The sequence below is a fragment of the Dipteris shenzhenensis genome, chromosome 26, assembly GCF_047967505.1.
Source record: "Dipteris shenzhenensis isolate YYH24624 ecotype China chromosome 26, Dip_SZ_1.0, whole genome shotgun sequence".
Classification (NCBI taxonomy): domain Eukaryota; kingdom Viridiplantae; phylum Streptophyta; class Polypodiopsida; order Gleicheniales; family Dipteridaceae; genus Dipteris; species Dipteris shenzhenensis.
This window is the reverse complement of record NC_141621.1, coordinates 34,038,895-34,058,893: the sequence shown is the minus strand read 5'-3', so window position 1 is coordinate 34,058,893 and position 19,999 is coordinate 34,038,895. Positions and strand designations below refer to the sequence as shown.

Below are 19,999 nucleotides of genomic sequence, written 5' to 3'. Positions count from 1 at the left end.
TGAGATATTCTTCCTCTTGTTGGTCAAACCAGTTTACTCTTGTTTATTCTGTGAGCAGAGTTGTGGTATTGCAACTTACAATTAGTGTTTAAAATGTCTTCCAATGCTGATCCTGTCCTCTCAATCAGCTTCCAACTTCTGGATGTTGAGAATTTGATGCCTCCTAGTACTTGTGGTATTTATACCAGAAAAGTTATGCGGTACAACGCGTACAGCACTGTACGGCATGGTATGGTATGCCTATCATACCATTTTTAGAATTTGGCCTGTGCCTGCGTACTTTGCTGCCTTGCCAACTGGCTCTTATCTATTCCGTTTTGCCGCTGATCTCTTGCTTATGCAATGTGCACTTACTACTGTTTGGTATCATCATTCACTTTTGGTATCATCATTCATGTCTGATGTACCTGGATTGCTGGTTGATGGTTGGTTAGATCATCAGTATACTGTGTAGTGGCTAGTCTGTAGACTGTAATTACTAGTATATTGCGCCTGTCTCTCTATCTCTCTGTCTCCCTTTAAGCGCAGAAAGTAATTACATTTTACAAAGGGCATGTGTTGGACGTATCTTATTTCTTTTTCCACATGGCACACATACGGTATTCATGCTATACATATTGTATCACCATGATTCTGCCCTGTATGCCAATATGATCTCTTGACATGCTGATAGATGTTGCTTCCATAATGATCAAAGGCATGAACTGCTGCTGCTAATTCTGCATTTGCTGCAGATTGTCCGGAGGTTCTTGGCAGATGAATTTTCAATGTGTCCGAGTTGTAATAAATACTAAAACCTTGAGGAAGTGGCAATTACTTTCCTCCTACAAAGCAATGGTTCTATAGAAAATGGACTTGAAGAATCAATATGCGTGTTCTTCAATCATAACTTCATCTACAAAAGCCATATTTTTCTTGTGGATGTGTATCACGTTATGTAATGATGATGTGGCATCATACAGTTTCCTTGTTGAAGAATTATATTTCTCTTGTTACTATGCTTTGCTTATTTTTATTTTCAGCTTTTCTAAAATTCTTCTCTGGAGTGGATGGTGGTGTGCATTTTTGTTTGAAATGTTGTTTTTAGAATAATAAACAGCACAAACCTGGAAAGCATTCTAGATGCACGTTATTCTGAAATGGCAAGAGGTGGCTTTATATGTTACTAGAGTGGCCTTTTCTAGATATGGCTTGGGGCCAAGATCTGCCCTTGCTGGCCTTCTCATCCAGTGTATCTTCCTAATTTCTTATGTTTCCTGAGTTTTGGTCGAGCTTATTTTCAGATCTCCCCTTGTGGTGAATTCGTATGGAATTGGGACATGCTTTTCATAGTGTACTCACCCTTTCTATTTGTTATGCGAGTGGTAATGTACCATTTCCTTTTGTGGAGGGTCAACAAAAATATTTTGGCTAAATGCCTAGCTTACTAGAACTCAGATTTCCTGTAAAGACACAACTGCTGCTGATTTCTCAATGATATGACGGTGAAATTATCACATAGAGGTAGATGCATAAGAACACGACTTTGTTGCCTTCTTCTGTACTGGGAGGGAAGAAGACGATATGTCGGATCTTATTCCATTTTTTTCATTCCTACCCTTTGGTGCCATCTGAAGAAGGTCAAGTCGTATTCTTATGATGTCTGGAATGGCTGTTTGTATGCTTTTTACACAGATGCCAGATTCAGTGGCAGGGTTGGAGGATGCCATCCAAGAAAATATTGCAGAGGCAAATGCCGTGCTTTGTTTGAATGATAATGTGTTGGAGGAATATGAAGCTCGCAGGAAAGAGGTACTGCTTTAGCCGTTTCCAGGAAATACTGTTTTGGAATGCAATGTGGTCAGTAATTAGTAATAGAAATCAACACACGTGGGTATAATTTTCTTAAAAGCTTGATGGTACACAATCGATAAATCTCTATTATAGGCACAATGGATTCTTGAAGGTTGGCATATGTTGTGATTATGAATTTGTTTGATGTTTCAGATTTCCAGTTTGGACTCCAAATTAACAGATGAGTCGACTGCATTGAACAAATGTCAAGTGGATGTGGATGCTGTAAAAGTAGGTTCAAAGAGAGAAGTACTTATATATTTATGGCATAGTTATATTTTCTGTGTAATCTACTCATCGATGAAATATAGTAAGAGTCTTGTTCTGTTTTTTATTGGGCGGAATTGGGTAGGCAAGGTGGCTTCCCACTCTGAGAGGACTTGTTTCTAAAATCGACAACACTTTTAGTCGAAATTTTCAAGAGATGGCCGTTGCAGGGGAAGTAAGTCTTGGTAAGTGAATTTATAATCCACTAAATCTTGGGAGTAAGTGAATTTATAATCCTCTAATTCTAATGTCATAAACAACTGGGCTGACTATGGTTGACGAGTGTGAATGCTGTTTCCTTGCTGATATGCTGTTTCATTACAGATGAACATGGAAATAATTTTGGCCAGTATGGAATCCTGATCAAGGTGAAATTCAGGTAGGCATCTTTTTATTTGAAACATTGCATATGACATAATATACCGTTGCTCAGGGTGTATTTTTGTGACTATTACATAGTAGGGAGGGATGTGTGCATTTTAGCCAAAGATGAATTGCAATTGTGACCAAATGTGGAGTCATAACGAATGGTTAGCAGGGACAATATGGTATCCAAGTGGACATCTCACATAAGGTAATATACTGCTGCATAGGGGCTATGTTAATGACTATTACGCAGTAGTGAGGGATATGTCATTATAGCAAAGATATGAGAGTGAGATATTGCATGCAATTGTGACCAAGTTGACATGTTAAGTTGTAAAAAATGGATAGAATCAAGAAAATGGATCGAGTAGAATTGATGATCTGTCACTCTTGTACTTAGGGCAGAGAAACCGTACATTTTATCTCATCATCTCTGATGCTGAAGAACAGGTAGATGCTATATAGTAGGGAGTAATCAAGCCTTAAACATGGATTAAACCATTTATGAGGCCTCTAGGGGATTAGAGTCTGGTGCATTCATTGTGCTATAGCAAGGATCAATAAAGTCTTACAATTGTACTCAAGCTGATCCAAAGGTGCGAGGAGGAAGTTGTGGAGAGGGAGTATTTCTTTGTGCAACTCGCACATGAATGCCAATAGGAGAAAATAGAAGGAGAGTTGAACAATATGAATCAAGTGGCTAAATGGAGGCCTTATGAAGCGGACATTAGTTAGAATGGTCATACTTGACCATTAGACATTGCTAGAACGATCCACTCATGAACCTATATGGAAAATGTATTAGTTAAAAACCATAAAGCGAGAGTTAGTTGATACCTAGGCTTGGTTCGTCGAGCTATCGGCAAGGGTCGGGTCTAGATCATCTGGGAACCTTGTGTGCTACAATCTTTCTCTTATATCATCAGCTGCCCTCACTTATGAGGGTTATATAGAATCCCAAATTAACACAGCAAGAAAATCAGAAAGCTCCTATGGATTGATAACCATAAAGTCAACGAGAACATAATCCAACAAGAAACTCCTCCAAAATTCTACCAAGCTATCTTTTTGTGCTTATGAATTGATGCTAGCTGAAAGACATGCAAGCCTGTTTCCATAACCTTCAGTTTGTCTTGGTACTAGTTCAAGCTACCATAGTTCAAATGATCATGCTTAATTATAAGCTATGTTCTAATTGTAGGATCTTAGGACTTGAAAATCATAAAAATGAATGAGAATAAATTATGATGAAAGAGTGCTGAATCGAATTTCCGAAAGTGAAAATTTTAGAATTGACAAAATCAGGGCACTTTTAGCGTTTTATAAATTACTCAGGAGATCATAAATACTTTTGAATATTTTCAGAACTTTAAAGTGATCTAAGAACTTCCAAGAAACTCGTCCAAAATTCTACCAGTTGTTCTTTTATGATTAGGAATTGATGCTAGCTCAAACACATGCAAGCCTTGGTTCTAGGTGATGCAAATTTTGTGGATGCTACTTGGATGAGCAGTGTATGTGATGAAGATGAACCTGACTGCTTCAAGGATGTCAAGAGAGTGAGCATTGGATGAGAGGCATGTGGATTCAATCCACGAAACCAGCACATGGGATCTGGTGTAGTTGCCCACAAAAAGGCTATCGGGACACAGTGTGTTTACAAGGTGAAAAGAAATTCTGATGGTACTATTGACATGTACAAGACAAGGCAAGGGCTATTCCCAGCAAAAGGGGACAGATTAGCATGAGGCTTCTAGGATGACAACCATCAAGATTGCTATAGCATTAGCTGCTTATTTCGGTTGAAAAGTGCATCAGTCTTCCAAGAATGATGGTTTCTTTTAAAAGAATAAAAGCAAATCTGAGTAAGTCTTTATCTGCTTAGAGCTCATGGAATCTTTGTGGTTGTAGTGCTTTAGGTGGATGCCTTGATGGTTATTAAAAGAGAAGTTTACACAAAGACTTGAGGTGTCAGATCTAGATTTATTGCATTATTTCTTGGGTACGAAGGTGACGGAAAAATGAAGACAACATCTTTGTTTCACGAAAAAGGTACGCAATGGAGCTACTTATGTAGGCCATCTCCTGGTGGTTCTAGTGATGCCCTATAAGCCACGGTATGTGCCTTGTAGGCATAAATATAGGCACTTGTAGTGTTAGTGCCTTTTAGGCCACATAGGACACTCAGTCCTAGGTCTAGGTACAAGTACCTTGTACTCTCTATTTTCATTATCCTAGTTGACGTGACGGCAGACTCTATCGACTCTTTGTACCTTGCTCTCTCTCTCTCTTTCTATTCATCGATCCTACAGTGGTATCAGAGCCACGTTAATACTTGCTTCCTGCTCTTGGACTCGCACCAGCTCCCTTCAGCCTACGTGCTCCTCCACCCGTACAGTCCGTATGACTGTATGGACCCACGTACAAACAAGCTTGCAATCAGGACCCCCATCGTATGGAACAACCAGTACCTACTACAGCCGTACGCTCTTCTCCGTACTTGTGATTCCGTACACCAGACGTCCGCACGGCAGAAGTACTGCGCCATACACCTTCTGTATAGCCATACAGAAGGTATCGTAACTGCTTCAGTACTTTCGTACCTGAGTTCAGTACATCATAACTGTGCGTATATCATCCGTACTATTTCGTACATCGTACCTACGCTATGCACCGTACATTGGATCTGCTCCATACAATCGTACACAGCAGTTGTCTGTACAGCTTTCGTACAGCGTACCCGTTCCGTACGTCACCATACAGGGCTCCGTATTGCTCTCTGTACTTGCTCTCCGTACAGTCAGCATATCTGTCCCGTACTGTGTTTCTGTATAGTTGTCCATCTCGCATCCGTACAGCTGCACATTGGATTCCGTATTGTTCCATACGTCTGTTCAGTACCTGCTTCGGGATTTGGTTCAGGATTGTCACATTGTGCCACACCATCACTCAGGTCACCAAAATTTGGGGTTTTTGTGTTGGGAGCTCAATTTCAATTGGTGTTTGGGACTGTAACTCATACTTTTGCAGCTTCAAGCCTTGAGGCTATACATTGAGTCACATTTGCAGGACATTGAGTCAGATTTTCAGACATTGAGCCTTTCTTGCAGGACATTGAGTCAGATTCGCATACATTGGGTCACATTTGCAAAACAAATTTCAGGAGAATTTGGGGCTTTTTTGCATTTGCCCTCTTTTTGGCCTATTTGCTCTCATTAAATTTGGGGCTTTTGCCAGATTTGCTGTTTTTGCAGTGAACATTGCTTGCCACAGTCACATTTGGGTCAGATCTGCATTTGCCCTTTTGATTTGGGTTGGAAATTTGCAGATATTTGCTGTCATTTTTGGACAGCCAGCTTTTGCAGTGATAGCCTTGAGGCTTTTGGGTTTTCAGGTCTCTTTCAAGGTATCACATTTGCTATGGTTGGGGACAATCAATATCTATTTGGTGTTCTTCGTGAAGATGATAAGTTGGATGGCACCAACTATCCGATGTGGTCTTATCTCATGAAACATATTCTTGTTGCACAGCATTTGTGGAATATTGTTTTTGGGGTTGATCTGAGGCCAGCCAATGCTACAGTGGTTGCCTCTACTGCTGGTCCCTCTGCAGGGGGTACTCCTCCTGATGCCTCTTCCTCTAGCACTCCTGCTGCTGCTCTTCCAACTCAGGAACAATCAAGATGGATGGGAGAGATGCAAATGCACATTCATATATTGCTTTATTATGCAAGAGAATCATTATTCCACACATCCGGTCTTGCAGGACAGCAAAGGATGCTTGGGATAAATTGGCTTCTCTCTATCAGATTCGCAATGAAGCTCGTGTTGCATATTTGAGAAGGCAATTACAGAAAGTCAGTATGAATGAAGGTGACTCTATGGATGCATACTTGACAAAGGTCAAGGATCTCATGGAACAACTTGCCAACATTGATGAGGTGGTGCCAAATTCACAGCTTGTCAGTACCACACTTGGTGCCAAATTCACAGCTTGTCAGTACCACACTGAATGGACTGCTAGATACATATCAAGGGTTTGAGTCGAGTTAATAGACAAGCCATTATTCCCGATCATGCATTTGCTTCATAGCAGACAGGAAGAGGCAAGGCTTCCAAGCCTATGGGCAAGCCAAAATTTATGCATAGCAGCTGCAATTCCTCCCATGCATCTAAAAATACAGCAGATAAGTCAAAGAAGAAAAGATGCAACTATTGTCGCAAGCCTGGACATGACATTTCAGAATGCAGGAAGTGCATTGCTTCGGAGAAAAAGAAAGCAGGATTGACAGTTAATGCCTCACATGCTATTGAATCCCATGAGCCAGCAGATGCTTCACATGCACATGCTCTTCAGGATGATTGGGCATGGGCTGTCCATTGCTCATTTGATCCCTCCAAAGCTGATGCATTTTTTACTGCTAATGATGCTCAGTGCTGATACTTCGATAGTGGTGCTTCCAAGCATGTCACATCTTGCAGACAGTTGTTTCACTCTTTAGCTGATGCACCTCGAGGGGGGACTGTCACATGTGCTAATAATCTTCATATGCTGTAAAAGGAATTGGGGATGTGCAGCTCACATCTATTTCAAGTGATCCTGTCACTTTGACAAATGTTCTCTTTGTGCCTAGAATTGAAGTCAACCTGATCTCAATTTCAGCAATTGCTACTTCAGGTTTCAGAGTGATTTTTGATGGCTACAGATGCCTAGTTTATGATCTTCGTGATGACAATGCCATAGTTCTCACTGGCACTTTGCAAAAGGGGCTTTATCACCTTGATCATCACTCAGCTGCACTTTCTATTGAAGCATTTGCTATTTCAGATTCACAGCTTGCTGAAACTCATCTTTGGCATGAGAGAATGGGTCATCTCAATTATAGAGCTCTTGCAAAGCTACATTCACAGCAGATGGCAAATGATGTACCTCAAACTCACACAGTTTCCAAACATGTGTGTGAGGGTTGTCTTTTGGGTAAGATGCATTGATTTCCTTTTCAAAAGAATTGTCCAAAACTCTCACAAAGGAAATTGCAGCTAGTGCACAGTGATGTCTGTGGCCCAATGAGGACAAATGCCATTGGAGGATACAAATATTTCATGACTCTCATTGATGATTTCACGAGATATTGCTGGGTATATCCTTTAAAAGCCAAATCTGAAGTTTTCTCATGCTTTCAGAGTGGCTGAGTATGGTTGAGAATGAATCAGGATGCAAGCTTGTCACCCTCAACACAGATGGGGGGGAGAGTATATGTCAAAGGAGTTTGATGCATTTCTGTCTTCACGGGGCATTATTCACTCATGCACTACTCCTTACACTCCTCAGCAGAATCCTGTTTCTGAAAGGAAAAACAGGTCCACAATGGAGATGGCGAGATGCATGCTTAAGGCCAAGTCTTTGCCCAATAAATTTTGGCTTGATGCAGTGATGTGTGCCAACTATGTGCTGAATAGATCACCTACACGGGCATTGAAGACTGTTACACCTTATGAAGCATGGAAAGGCAGGAAGCCTTCACTTTCACACATGAGAGTTTTCGGGTCTCTTGCATATGTTAATGTACCATCTCAGCTGTGACATAAGCTTGATGACAAGGCAATCAAATGCATATTTATTGGTTACAGCCAGGAGAGTAGAGGGTATCGGTTATACCAACCAAATACTGAAAAGATTACTGGGAAGATTATTGTCAGTAGAGATGTAATCTTTGCTGAAAATTCAGCTTCTCCTCTTGTGGACTGCAAAGCTAAGCCAGATGTTGACATGTTTGATGCCTTTGACTCTTGGTTACCTCTGCCTTCATCAGAGGAAGAATTTGACCAGCAACATGAGCCTCCTGCAGGCCCTCCACCAAGCAATAATCAGCCACTACCCCATGCTGATTTGTAGGTTTCTCTTCCAGCACAAAATGATCCCACTATTCATGATGCAGTGATGAAGAAAGAGCTGTCAATAGACAGCAAAGACAAGTTCCAAGATGGTTTCTTGATACATTGAGGGACAGCAAACAAGATCAACCTTTTGTTGCCCGGACAAGATTAGGGAATAGACAAATGCATGGTCACTTTCTTGAGTTTGCACTCCTTGCTACAGCTTGCAATGAAGAGCCTTTGTGCCATAAAGATGCTTTTGACAGCAAAGAGTGGATGGATGCAATGAGAGCTGAGTTACAATTGCCAAAAATGACACATGGGAATTAGTAGATCTCCCTCTCGGCAAGCATGCCATTGGTACCCGGTGGGTGTACAAATTAAAAAGGAAATCTGATGGCAGCATAGATCGATACAAAGCCCGATACAAAGCCCGTCTTGTTGCAAAAGGGTATGCCCAACAACAAGGCATTGACTTTGAGGAGACATTTGCTCCCACATCCAAGATTACTACCATTAGATGTGTCATTGCCATTGCAGCCCATCATCATTGGCAAGTGCACCAACTTGATATCAAGGCTGCTTTTCTTCATGTGGATTTGCAGGAAGAAGTATCTGTCACACAACCTCCTGGCTTTGAGGTTGTTAATTCTGAAAATAAGGTATGCTGGCTTAGAAAAGCCCTTTATGGTTTGAAGCAGGCACCTAGGGCGTGGTATGCCAAAATTCATGCACACTTACTATCCCTTGGTTTTCAGAATAGTCCCACAGAACCCACTCTTCATGTCCGTGGGAGTGGATCTGATTTTTTAGTGCTGATTTTATATGTGGATGATATGCTCATCACGGGCCCAGATACTCAGCAAATTGCAGCTTTCAAGGCTGATTTGCAGCAGATTTTTGACATGTCAGACATGGGACAGCTCCATTATTATTTGGGCATTCAGTTTGCTCATGTTGAGGGGGGTATCATGATGTTTCAGTCCAAGTATATGGGACAGCTCCTTGATCGTTTTCAGTTTGAGGATTGCAAGCCAATCTCTACTCTAGTGGGCCTTGGCTTTAAATTCTCAGCTCATGATGGGAGCCCACCATGTGATATCACTCTTTATCAATAGGCTGTTGGATGCCTTATTTTTTTATTTCACACCAGACCTGACTTACAATATGTAGTATCTCAGCTCAGTAGATTCATGCACATGCCCAGTTCACAGCATTGGCATGCAGTGAAGAGAGTCTTCAGATATCTCAGAGGCACTCAGGATTTAGCCCTCTTCTATGGTGATCATGGTTCACTTACCATGCATGCTTACACGGATAGTGACTGGGCAGGATGTTCCGACATCAGAGTGTCACATACTGGCAATTGTTTTTTGCTTGCAATTCATGTATCTCTTGGCTCAGTAAGAAGCAACCACAGTTGCAACATCTAGTTGTGAGGCTGAGTACAGGGCAGCTTTCACCGCTACAGTAGAGTGTGTTTGGCTTCGACAGTTACTTACAGATCTTGGTATTCGCGAGACATCCTCCACTATTATCTACACTAATAGCTAGAGTGCTTTGGCCATTGCGCGTAACCCATTGTTTCATGCGCGTACCAAGCATATTGAAGTTCACTATCATTATGTTTGGGACTGGCTGTCAGCAGGAGACATAGAGTTGTCCTATCTTCCCATAGAGGACAACATAGTAGATATGTTTACAAAGGCACTTCCTCGTCCGAAGTTCGAAGTCTTCCGACAAGCTTTACACTTGGTTCCCTTTGTTACATGATCTGACATCCCTTATACATTCATAGGTGGCTATATCCTTTTGGATGAACATGTGCCACCATGATCAGAAAATACCAGGTATTTTGAGACGTTTCCAGAGTACTTCAGCCCATCCCATGGAGGGGGGTTTGTAGGCCATCTCTTGGTGGTTCTAGTGATACCCTATAGGACATGGTATGTGCCTTGTAGGCATAAATATAGGCACTTGTAGTGTTAGTGCCTTTTAGGCCACATAGGACACTTAGTCCTATGTGACACCTAGGACACTTAGTCCTAGGTCTAGGTACAAGTACCTTGTACTCTCTATTTTCATTATCCTAGTTGACGTGACGGCAGACTCTATCGACTCTTTGTACCTTGCTCTCTCTCTCTCTTTCTATTCATTGATCCTACAACTTAAGAAGTTCAAAATGGAAGAATGCAAACCTACACTCACATCAACGAAAAGAGGCTACAAGAGTGTAGTAGATGATGATCGAGGAGATGTAGATGCCACTATTTATATGCAACGTGTGGGCAGTCTTATGCACTTGACTAACACAGATCAGATATCTCACATGCAATGGGAGTAGTATGTTAACAAAGGGTGCAACCAAAAGAAATTCATTTGAAAGCTACAAAATGTGGAAATGTCAAGATGTGGTGCTTGAGGGTGCATGTGACGCATTGGGGTGGAGATGCACAAACCAAGAGGTCAACTACAAGTTAATTGTTTTACTCTTGGAAGGCAATGGTTCCTTGGTGCAGCAAGAGACAATCCACAGTCAGAAGTAGAGTACAGCGTAGCCAGAGCATCAGTTTTTTTTTTTTTTTTGCAAAGAGAGACTTGTATTAAGTATTAAAGAAAACCGTTAGAGAAAGCTCCATATGGGATACACCATGCAATGCATGAAAAGCTCAAGAGCCAAAAAGAAAGGATTGGGGCTGATAGTGCCATCTCAATCTGGTAGAAACCTTCGAGAAAAAGGGAGAACCACTCCAAATACAGTCCTCCTAGAAGAGGCTTCCCGCGAAGGGCCCCGCATGCTAGCCCAAATGGCTATCAAAGTGTGAACCGTGTCAGTCCAAATACCCGTGAACACCTGTGATGGGTGTATCTGGGTGCCATCCAAGGCCTCTGTACATCTGGCTCTCCAAATGTGCCAAGAGGAAATGCTAGCAAAAATCTCCCAAGAGGTGTCCACTGAAGCATGAGAAGCTCTGAAGGGAGTGCCCAAGAAGAAGGCTCACCCTCATAAAACACGTGGGGCCCAGTAAGGGATAACCATGCGACCGAGCCCCAAGTCATGAAGAAAGGGGAAGTATGAAAAATGCTGAGTATCCGAGCAACCCCTTTCCAAACAGTGCTCGCGTGACTGCAGTCCCAAAGGCAATGTCACATTGACTCCTTCGCAGAATGACAGCGAGGGCAAGTGGGATCAGCCCCAAATCGTGATCTCCATTGGTTCACTGCAATCCCTCCATGAATAGAAAGCCAAAAGAAAAGAGTGATCTTTCCCAACTTTGAGACCCATCAGAGTGAGTCTCTAACCCATCGTAGATGGATGATACTAGACATGTGTGCATGCAAAGGGATTTCCAGAGCCTCCTCCAGAAATTCCTACGCAGATCTGCGGTGGAGCATTAGGTTTTGAGAGCATATGATTTTACAAATTACGTGCTGATTTTGTATTTCAGTAAACTTCAAAGCAGCCCTATTCATGATCAAAGTTGTTTTGCATTGACAAAATCTAGTGTTCCATGCCTCTACCAAACACAGTGATATTCAATAGTGTCATTTCTTTAATAAAATAACAATAGGGGGCACACCTAACCAAGCGAAGCGCTCCAGAATGCTTCAAACGATCCAAATGGTAGCTTACCACCATAAGGTGCGCACACCGAATCAATCACGTCCATTCCTTGATCTCTCTCTTCGTCTTTCCCCCTCCCATTCCTTAATTTCTCTCTACCCCCACTCTGTTTTTGCCTCTCCACCACTTCGGCGTCTCACAGCTTGTCAATCTCCGTCCGTCTCTGTTCACCTCTCCATTCCCTTGTAATCCTATTCGCTCCTTTGCCTTGTCCCTGACGGTAGCAGCCCACATTGCACACAATTTCACACATGCACATGCATATGCACGTGCACGCAGCACACTGCGCGCGCACACAGCGCCAGCCAGTCTCCTGCACCAACAGCTTGGGAGATCATCTCCTGAATTCCATTAGTGTAGCTATGACAAGTAACCTGATTGGCAGCTTGTGTGGTACCCTTTGACCAGGCCAATGCTTTTCATGTGGGGGTGGTCCATGGGGAGGCCCTTAGTTGAAGTCGTTTGTTGACACAAGTGCTGTATGAGAAGGAGTCAACGTTGATCGTTCGTGGAAGTGAAAGCTTGAAGAGATTTGTGCGTAGGTACAAGGCAGGTCCTCACCGCTCACACCTCCGCTCAGAGCACCTCTCAGACCCTCTGCTCAGACCTTCGCTCAGACTCAAATGCAGGACATGCTGATAAACAAGCATCAGATGCGTCCGATTGTGTAAAGATTCACACGTGGCAAAAATTTGTGCTTTTCTTTAATCCTTACAATTTTCTTGCAAATTCCAGCACCTAACACTGTTTTCAGCATATAAAGTCCGCTGCAGCCTGTTGAGACAGGCATTAATGTATTAGTACAGCACTATGAATTCACACGTGTGTGTGGTGCCTGTATTGAATGCAGCAGCAGGTCCGTACAGCTATAAATGCCGTTGCATATGACTCGTACAGTGTACAGCACCACGTGTGTGACACGTGCAATTAATGTAGTTCTTTGTGACAAAAGTCTGATTTCTTCTGTTCTTTGTGATAATTCTCCAATGTTTATGGATTTTCTGGGAACAGAGGAAGATGCAAACAGGTTCCTAGCAAGTAGGAATGCCTAGAGTTTCACTCTCATAAGATTTCCGTGGGTTCTCAGTTCTGGGTCTTTTTGCTAGAGGAGTGACAGAAGGTGGCTCTGATACCAATGAAGGATCTTAGAGCATGAAAACCCTGAGTGAAATCAAAGTCGATGTGATTTTAGCCTTGTGCCTATGACTATTGGGTCATTGTGTTGTTCCACAGGGTAGCTGTTTTGCTTTTAAAGCTACAGTTGTATATAAATCCTTAAAACTATTTTCGCACGGAAAGCCAAATAAATTTAGCTCTACTTAAACCAAATGATGCTAATCTATTTTATGGCTGCAGGGAAACAAGCGAGTTGCAAGTGTTAAGTGCACACCATCAATCAGGAGGGGTAAATTTTCAGCATTAAGAGCACTTTTTTTTACAGAGAAACTTCCTACTTGACTTATAATTGTTATGCTTTCACAAAAGGTCCATTATTCCTTGCCTGTTGATAATTTCTGAAGAAAACTTGTTTTGGATTGACGATGTATACATGACACTTCCTTAAAAATTGTCTTACAGGAGCGTTCTGTGTCAACAATATTGTATTTGGTCTCATTGCAAGATTTGACTCATTGTCCTTTCCGTGTTGTTGATGAAATCAACCAAGGCAAGTACTCAATAATTACCTCGCACATGATTTTCTATTTTTTTGATTTGAGATCAATGAAGGGATCAATGAAGGAATCCCTTTTTTCAAAAGAGCATGGCACGACTTTTTGTATGGGAACCTTTCACAAAAGAATTTATATCTCTTGACTTAAGATTGCATCAGTTTGTTTTACGACAAAGTAAGAGGATACTGCTACAATTAGGTGTTGTGAAATCTGTAACTGTAGGTACTAGGATTTCTCTGCAGTTCATGTGTTGCAAATGTTTTCATCCTGACAGTCAGGATCTTCTGGAGGTTAAAGAGTTACTTTTATGAGCTACCTCAAGTTGACATCCTTGCAACTTTGCAAGCGATTGTTTACTGATTTCTTGCCCTAGAACTGTTCCATACGGTTTGGCCATAGGCTAGTTACCATGGTGGTTGTGTACTTCTTAGCAGCATTGCATTCTGACGCTCAGATGTATTATCGAGGAGGCGAGGTCACGGAAGAAGAGCGTTTTATTGCTTTGTGGATTTTCGCAAGGCATTTGACACAGTCCCGAGAGCCCGCCTCATACGGCGCCTACAGGACTTGGGTTATGACCAGGAGATCATTGGGTTGTCATAGCACTTTATGAGAGTTTCTGGCAGAGTTCGGGCAGGATCCGGGTGGATAGACGAGATCATGAGTACCATCGGGGTCAAACAAGGGTGTCCTTTGTCGCCTACCTTGTTTGGCCTCTACATTGACGAGCTTGAGACAGTGATGCAGACACAGGGGGGTGTAGGTTGCTCTCTTGCAGGCACGCTGATCCAGATTTTGCTCTATGCAGATGACGTGGCTCTCTTGTCTTCCTCAGCAGAGGGGCTTCAGAGACACCTAGATTACAGTCCTTTTGTGAGTCTCATGATTTGAAGGTCAACTTGAGTAAAACCAAGGTCATGATCTTCAATACATCTCGAGCTATCATGCATCAGGAGCAGTTCACATTTGTGGGGTCATTTATTGAGATAGTTTCATCATACACTTATCTTGGGGTTATCTTCTCCGGACCGAGCTTCACTATGAGACCCGCGATGCAGGCATGCTTGAGTAGAGGGTATGCCTCAATGGCCAGGCTAGAGAGGCAGTGCTTCCGCTCGCACTTTCAGGATCCACGCACGAAGGGGTTTTTTTTGACTCCTTGGCTCGTCCAGCGGGGATGTATGGCATCCCTTGTTGGGAGCCAGACTTGTCGTATACAGAGTGGGATCGTGTGGAGCGGCTACATGTTCTCATGCTATCACGGATGATTCGTGGTAAGTCATCCGTTCCTCACCAGATCATTCAGGCTGAGTTTGGGTCACCCCCTTTATAGCTAGATGCTGCATTTCAGGTCATCACATATCTGTATTAAGTTAGGGAATATGGGGATTATACCTCGAGGCGTAGCAGGCTACCATGGATAGCTCTATCCTCTTCTATGGCACTTGCAGTAGGAGGAGATCAGAGGTGCTGGTATGCACGTACGGAGAGATGGTTTGAGCGACTTGGGCTCCACATGGATAGACTAACTCCCTTTCAGTATAGCATGGATGCTCCATTCTCTCTCCTCTTATCACACGAGGTCAACCAGGTTATCCGTGAGGATCTACTACAGCTACACACTTTTTGGACCTGGTTGGAACCGAGTGAACTCCCAGTGAAGCTTAGCTTTTACAGAGATCACTTTTTACATATCACAGCGGAGGGTTTCATTGACCCACCAGGATACACACAGATTCACCTACCCCACTCGATGGGGATCTCTCTTGGGCAATTCCGGGTCTCTTCACACAGACTTCGCATCGAGAGCGGTAGAGTAGAGCGACTACTCAAGGAGCGGCGCATATGCACACTATGTGACATACATGAGGTTGAGACAGAGGAGCATTTCATCTTCAGGTGTCCTGTGTACTATGAGATCCGAGGATGTTTCCATTGCCTCTTCAGAGATAGTTATGGGATTTTAGCCCATTTCCTCTCCTATCCAGACCATCGGCGTTTGGCAAGTTTCATTCATGAGACACTTAGATACCGCGAGAGGATACTCCGAGCATGAAGACAGGAGCAGACTTCTTCCTCGGTTGATCCCTCTCAGAGCTCTATTACGGAGTTCTTTCAGCTAGATCACATGGACCCCAATGAGACGAGGCCTCGACATGACCATGACCGTGACCCGGAGCCCATGACCCGATAGCTCAGACAGAGGGTCGACACACAGATCACACTTGGAGACATCCCCTTCTTGTTTAGAGTCGGAGCCCGATTGACGGGGGTCACAGTAGCCCTGGTTAGATGTAGAGCTACGACCAGGAGACGTGCCAGCACCGCATCTCTGAGTGGCCGACAACACTCTATTGCCGACTTCATGCCTCCACTGTCTCATCCATCCTGATATCTTGCTGTTGTTGGGAATGATGATGATATTGATGATGATGCTGAGATTGATATATATAGTCGACCATCGACATGACTATGTTGTACTTAGGACTTAGTACTACCATTCTGCATTTTTGCATTTTTTGCATTTTGCATTTTGCATTGGTATGGACGCTCGTTTAGTAGCTCCACTACCACTGCTCGTTGTATTAGGATTTTCACAGTCTCATAGACCCATCGGTCTTCAGAAGACTTTAAAAACTTTCTTTCTTTCTTTCTTTCTTTCATTCACCCTCTTTGAAAATAAAAAAGTCTTTTTCAGTTTTCTTGCTCATAATTATTGCGAAAATCTTCTATATTTGCTGCTTTGACCATTTTAGCATCTCTATGAGTAAATCTTGTGGATTTGATACCTTATACATTAGCTGATATTCTCGTCCCTTTCTGATGCCTTTCTGGTCTATGAGAGTGATAGAAAACCTAACACAATGAGCAAAAGGGTGGAGCTACTAATGAAGGAATGTAGAGCTTCTTATAGGATATAAGACCAAAATAGAAGAGTTAGGAAAATAGATTGATTATCTATAGTTTCTATAGAAAAGGGAAGGGTGCATTAGAGTGCATTGAATGGTAGATGCATGGATCATAGGCTAGGGGCATGTCTAAATGGCAAGATGGAATTTGAGTGATCTCAAGTGACATTAATGAAGGGGTATCCCCCTTCATTGAAAATCTCATTTATCATTCTCTCTTCGCCTTGCAGTCATCCATCATCTCTCTCCCAGCTTGCATGTAGATCAAAAACAGAAACAAGTACTCTTAAGAGGGAGCTCTTCCCCCATTGTAGGACCAATTGGCGTCAAAATTCTGCATGCTTTGCACACATTTGCATTCTTGAAAGGTTTGGACTTCACAAATTATGTGGAAAGTTGAAGATTGAGAATATTAAAAGGAATCGATTTAAAAGAAAATCTACCTACAAGTAATGTTTAAGGGAACTGGCATTTTTAGGCAAGGTAAAGTTAAGAACCAATAATATGTTAAATGAGTGTCAGACATGAGATTTTAGGATTTACTTCTTATAGCATATCGGTTAAGGTCATTAAAGAGGACCTTATCATTATGGATCATGGACTTCTTGTTAATCTTGATGAGGATGCTCTGCGGTTGGGTCTTGATGGCATCAGGCACCAAGGCTCATAGGAAAAATGGCTGTGGTACCTTTGGGGGTGAGCTTGGTGTAGGTGTATGGTTGGAGCTGAGAGAACGTGACAATCATATATGTAATAGAAGGCTGAGTACTTACTCTGCTAAGGTTGCAGCACATGATATGTGCATCTGCTCATTCCTGCTCTACTCTGAGTCTAAAAAGTTCTCTCCAAAAGGGACAGCCATAGATTGCACAAAAATGTTGAAAAGTACATTACATTGTCAAATTGCGGTTTACAGTTCCATGAAGAATTATCTTAGAACATTTAGGGAAGATAAGGGAGAAGAGAATGAAGGAATAGTGGTAAGGGAAGCTGAAACTGGAGGTAAAGTCAAGGCTTTAACCGAGTGACGTGAGGATCGTCTCTTTGGGGGGTAGTCATGAACACAAAGATAGAGAGGCATAGCCAAAAGTCCAATGCAAAAGGCGAAACTGACTTGAGGCAAGCCAGCAAGAAGAATTAGAGAGCTGCGAAATATTGGGAAGCAAATATTCCTACAAATTACCATTACCATAAAACAACATTTTTTGATTGTAATCCACAAGGTCATGGTTTAACATCTATCCTAACGTAAGTCAACCTTCTTGAAGTTCCCATTGCACAATTCACATTCCAGTACTGCATTTAACTAGCTGAGGCACTAAAAACTTTTGTTGAGTTTCTTCAAGATTAGCCTTCAAATGTACAATGTATTCCTGAGTGATTTGAAAAAGACCGGCCTGCTAGGAATGAGCAAGGATTTTTGTTAAAGATCACGACGAGATCATAAAAAATTTAAAGGAGGGTTGCAGTGCTCAAATTGCTTCTGTCTTGTATTCAACATTGATTTTGCCGTGTATGATTCAGGAATGGACCCTATCAATGAAAGGAAGATGTTTCAACAGTTGGTCAGAGCTGCAAGTGAACCTAACACGCCACAGTATGTCCGATTCTTTCTTCATCTTTCTGACATTCAGTTACCTTTGAATGCTTTTTGTCATCTCCCATCCTGGGAGTTTCTTTTAAGATATATATTTAATCTGTCTTTGAAAACGTAAAATGATTCTGGCTGTAGGTGCTTTCTATTGACCCCAAAGCTGCTCCCAGATCTGGAGTATACTGAAGCCTGCAGCATATTGAACATAATGAATGGGCCGTGGATAGAGAGCCCTGCTAAAGGTGACCTTTCCATCTTATTAACATTGGATATATCCTATTCTTATTAAGGCATATCTTATTAATATATCACTATGACAGTTTGCACCAACAATTGTTGAAATATGTGTTTTCAACCCTCTTTTTCTACAGGGAAGATACTAATGCTGAAATTCCGAATCAGCGATCTAGTAGGAGATGTGAATAAAGCACATGAAATGAAATACTTTTGCTTTGTACTCCCCAGTTTTCTATATTAGGTCCCTTACTCTTTTTTTCTCAAGAAAATTAGGCTTTTATTAAATAGGACCAAAGTACATGAAATCTGGATAAAATTCTGTGAGAACTAAAAAACAGGTAGACATGTAGTGAGGTTGGTGTAACCAATCTTGAGAGTGGAAGTGCCATGCCCTTGTGGCTGGAGTGAAAAATAACCCATGGCCCTACTCTCTCATGAAGGCCGCTCTTCTGGCTATTTCCGCACATGTGGAACCTTTGGACTCTGCTCCAAGTGGCCATCAGGGTATATCTACGATATCCTGCCATATCACTAGGAGTGGTTGGAAGGCAAAGGTCTGGATCCCATCCAGGCGCCTTGGTGCATCTTGATCTCCAAATTTGCCATGCTGGAGACTGGAAATGACCTCCTAATCCAAGTCTAGGGGGGCCGCCGGAAAAAGGGGGGGGGGATGTCATGGAAGGAGGGCAACACTGTGTGAGCCAGGCCACGGATCCTTTAGTGATGTAAAGGGTGCCTCTCGTCATCCCACTGAGCAAGTGTGCAATGCCCTGTCAGATTCTCTGGGCATCTTTGTATCCCTAAATACAGCACTGAACGGACCCCTAGGCTGAATGGCATCTTGAGCATGTGGGATAACTTGCATAGCATGGGACATATATACATCCATATATCCTAGCCTCTGAATAAAACCATCCCCCTGTCAGCTGTAGAAAGTGATCCATATAGTCTGCCTCTTTACCAAGCATGGTCAGCCCATGTGTCTCTGATAGATAGCTGTATCAGATCATGCTGCATGAGGTGGTTCCTCTCCACACGGTAGAGTCTAGAGAGAGGGTGGTCTTCATGGGAGGGAGTACATCATGCTGTGGAACCATTGTACTACATCAGCAAACCATGACTGTCCACCTATGAATGCGATCCTCTCCGATGATTGCCCATCTTTTGGCAGCCTATTTGAGTCCATAGGGCTGACCTCCGGATGAAAGTCATTGTCTGGAAGAGAACATCAATGATGCAGCAAACTCTGTCTGGACAATCTCTTGTAGGGACTGATCATTTGCTGCGGATAATCCGTGCTAGAACAAGTATCTGTGGACAATGCAACACACACAACAGCTATGATCAGACTTAGGATTCAGCATGGTTGATGATGCTCGTTTCAGTAGCTCCACCCTTACTGTGATTTGTATCAGGTTTTCTTTCAGTCTCATAGACCCATCGGTCTTCCGAAGACACTAATAAAATTTCTTTCTTTCTTCTTCCGCTCTTAGCTCCCGGAATTCAGCCTGCTCTTGCCCAAGATCATCGTTCCGTACAGTCTGTACGACTGTACGGATTTCGTATCGCTGGACGGTTTTGCTCTTGCACTGCCGTCAAGTCCATACGTCCGTACAAC

At 42.6% G+C, this 19,999-nt stretch overlaps 1 protein-coding gene across 1 annotated transcript in view; it reads left to right on the top strand.

The window, feature by feature from the left end:
- The window catches only part of SMC5 (structural maintenance of chromosomes 5), a 92,492-nt gene that overhangs the window by 52,569 nt on the left and 19,924 nt on the right, over positions 1-19,999 (top strand). Inside the window, exons 22-29 of the mRNA XM_087397491.1 lie at positions 1,675-1,791; positions 1,987-2,064; positions 2,186-2,285; positions 2,425-2,479; positions 13,325-13,373; positions 13,547-13,634; positions 18,075-18,147; positions 18,283-18,386. Of these exons, the coding sequence (XP_087253617.1) occupies positions 1,675-1,791; positions 1,987-2,064; positions 2,186-2,285; positions 2,425-2,479; positions 13,325-13,373; positions 13,547-13,634; positions 18,075-18,147; positions 18,283-18,386 (664 nt within the window). The remainder of the gene's footprint in view (positions 1-1,674; positions 1,792-1,986; positions 2,065-2,185; positions 2,286-2,424; positions 2,480-13,324; positions 13,374-13,546; positions 13,635-18,074; positions 18,148-18,282; positions 18,387-19,999) is intronic.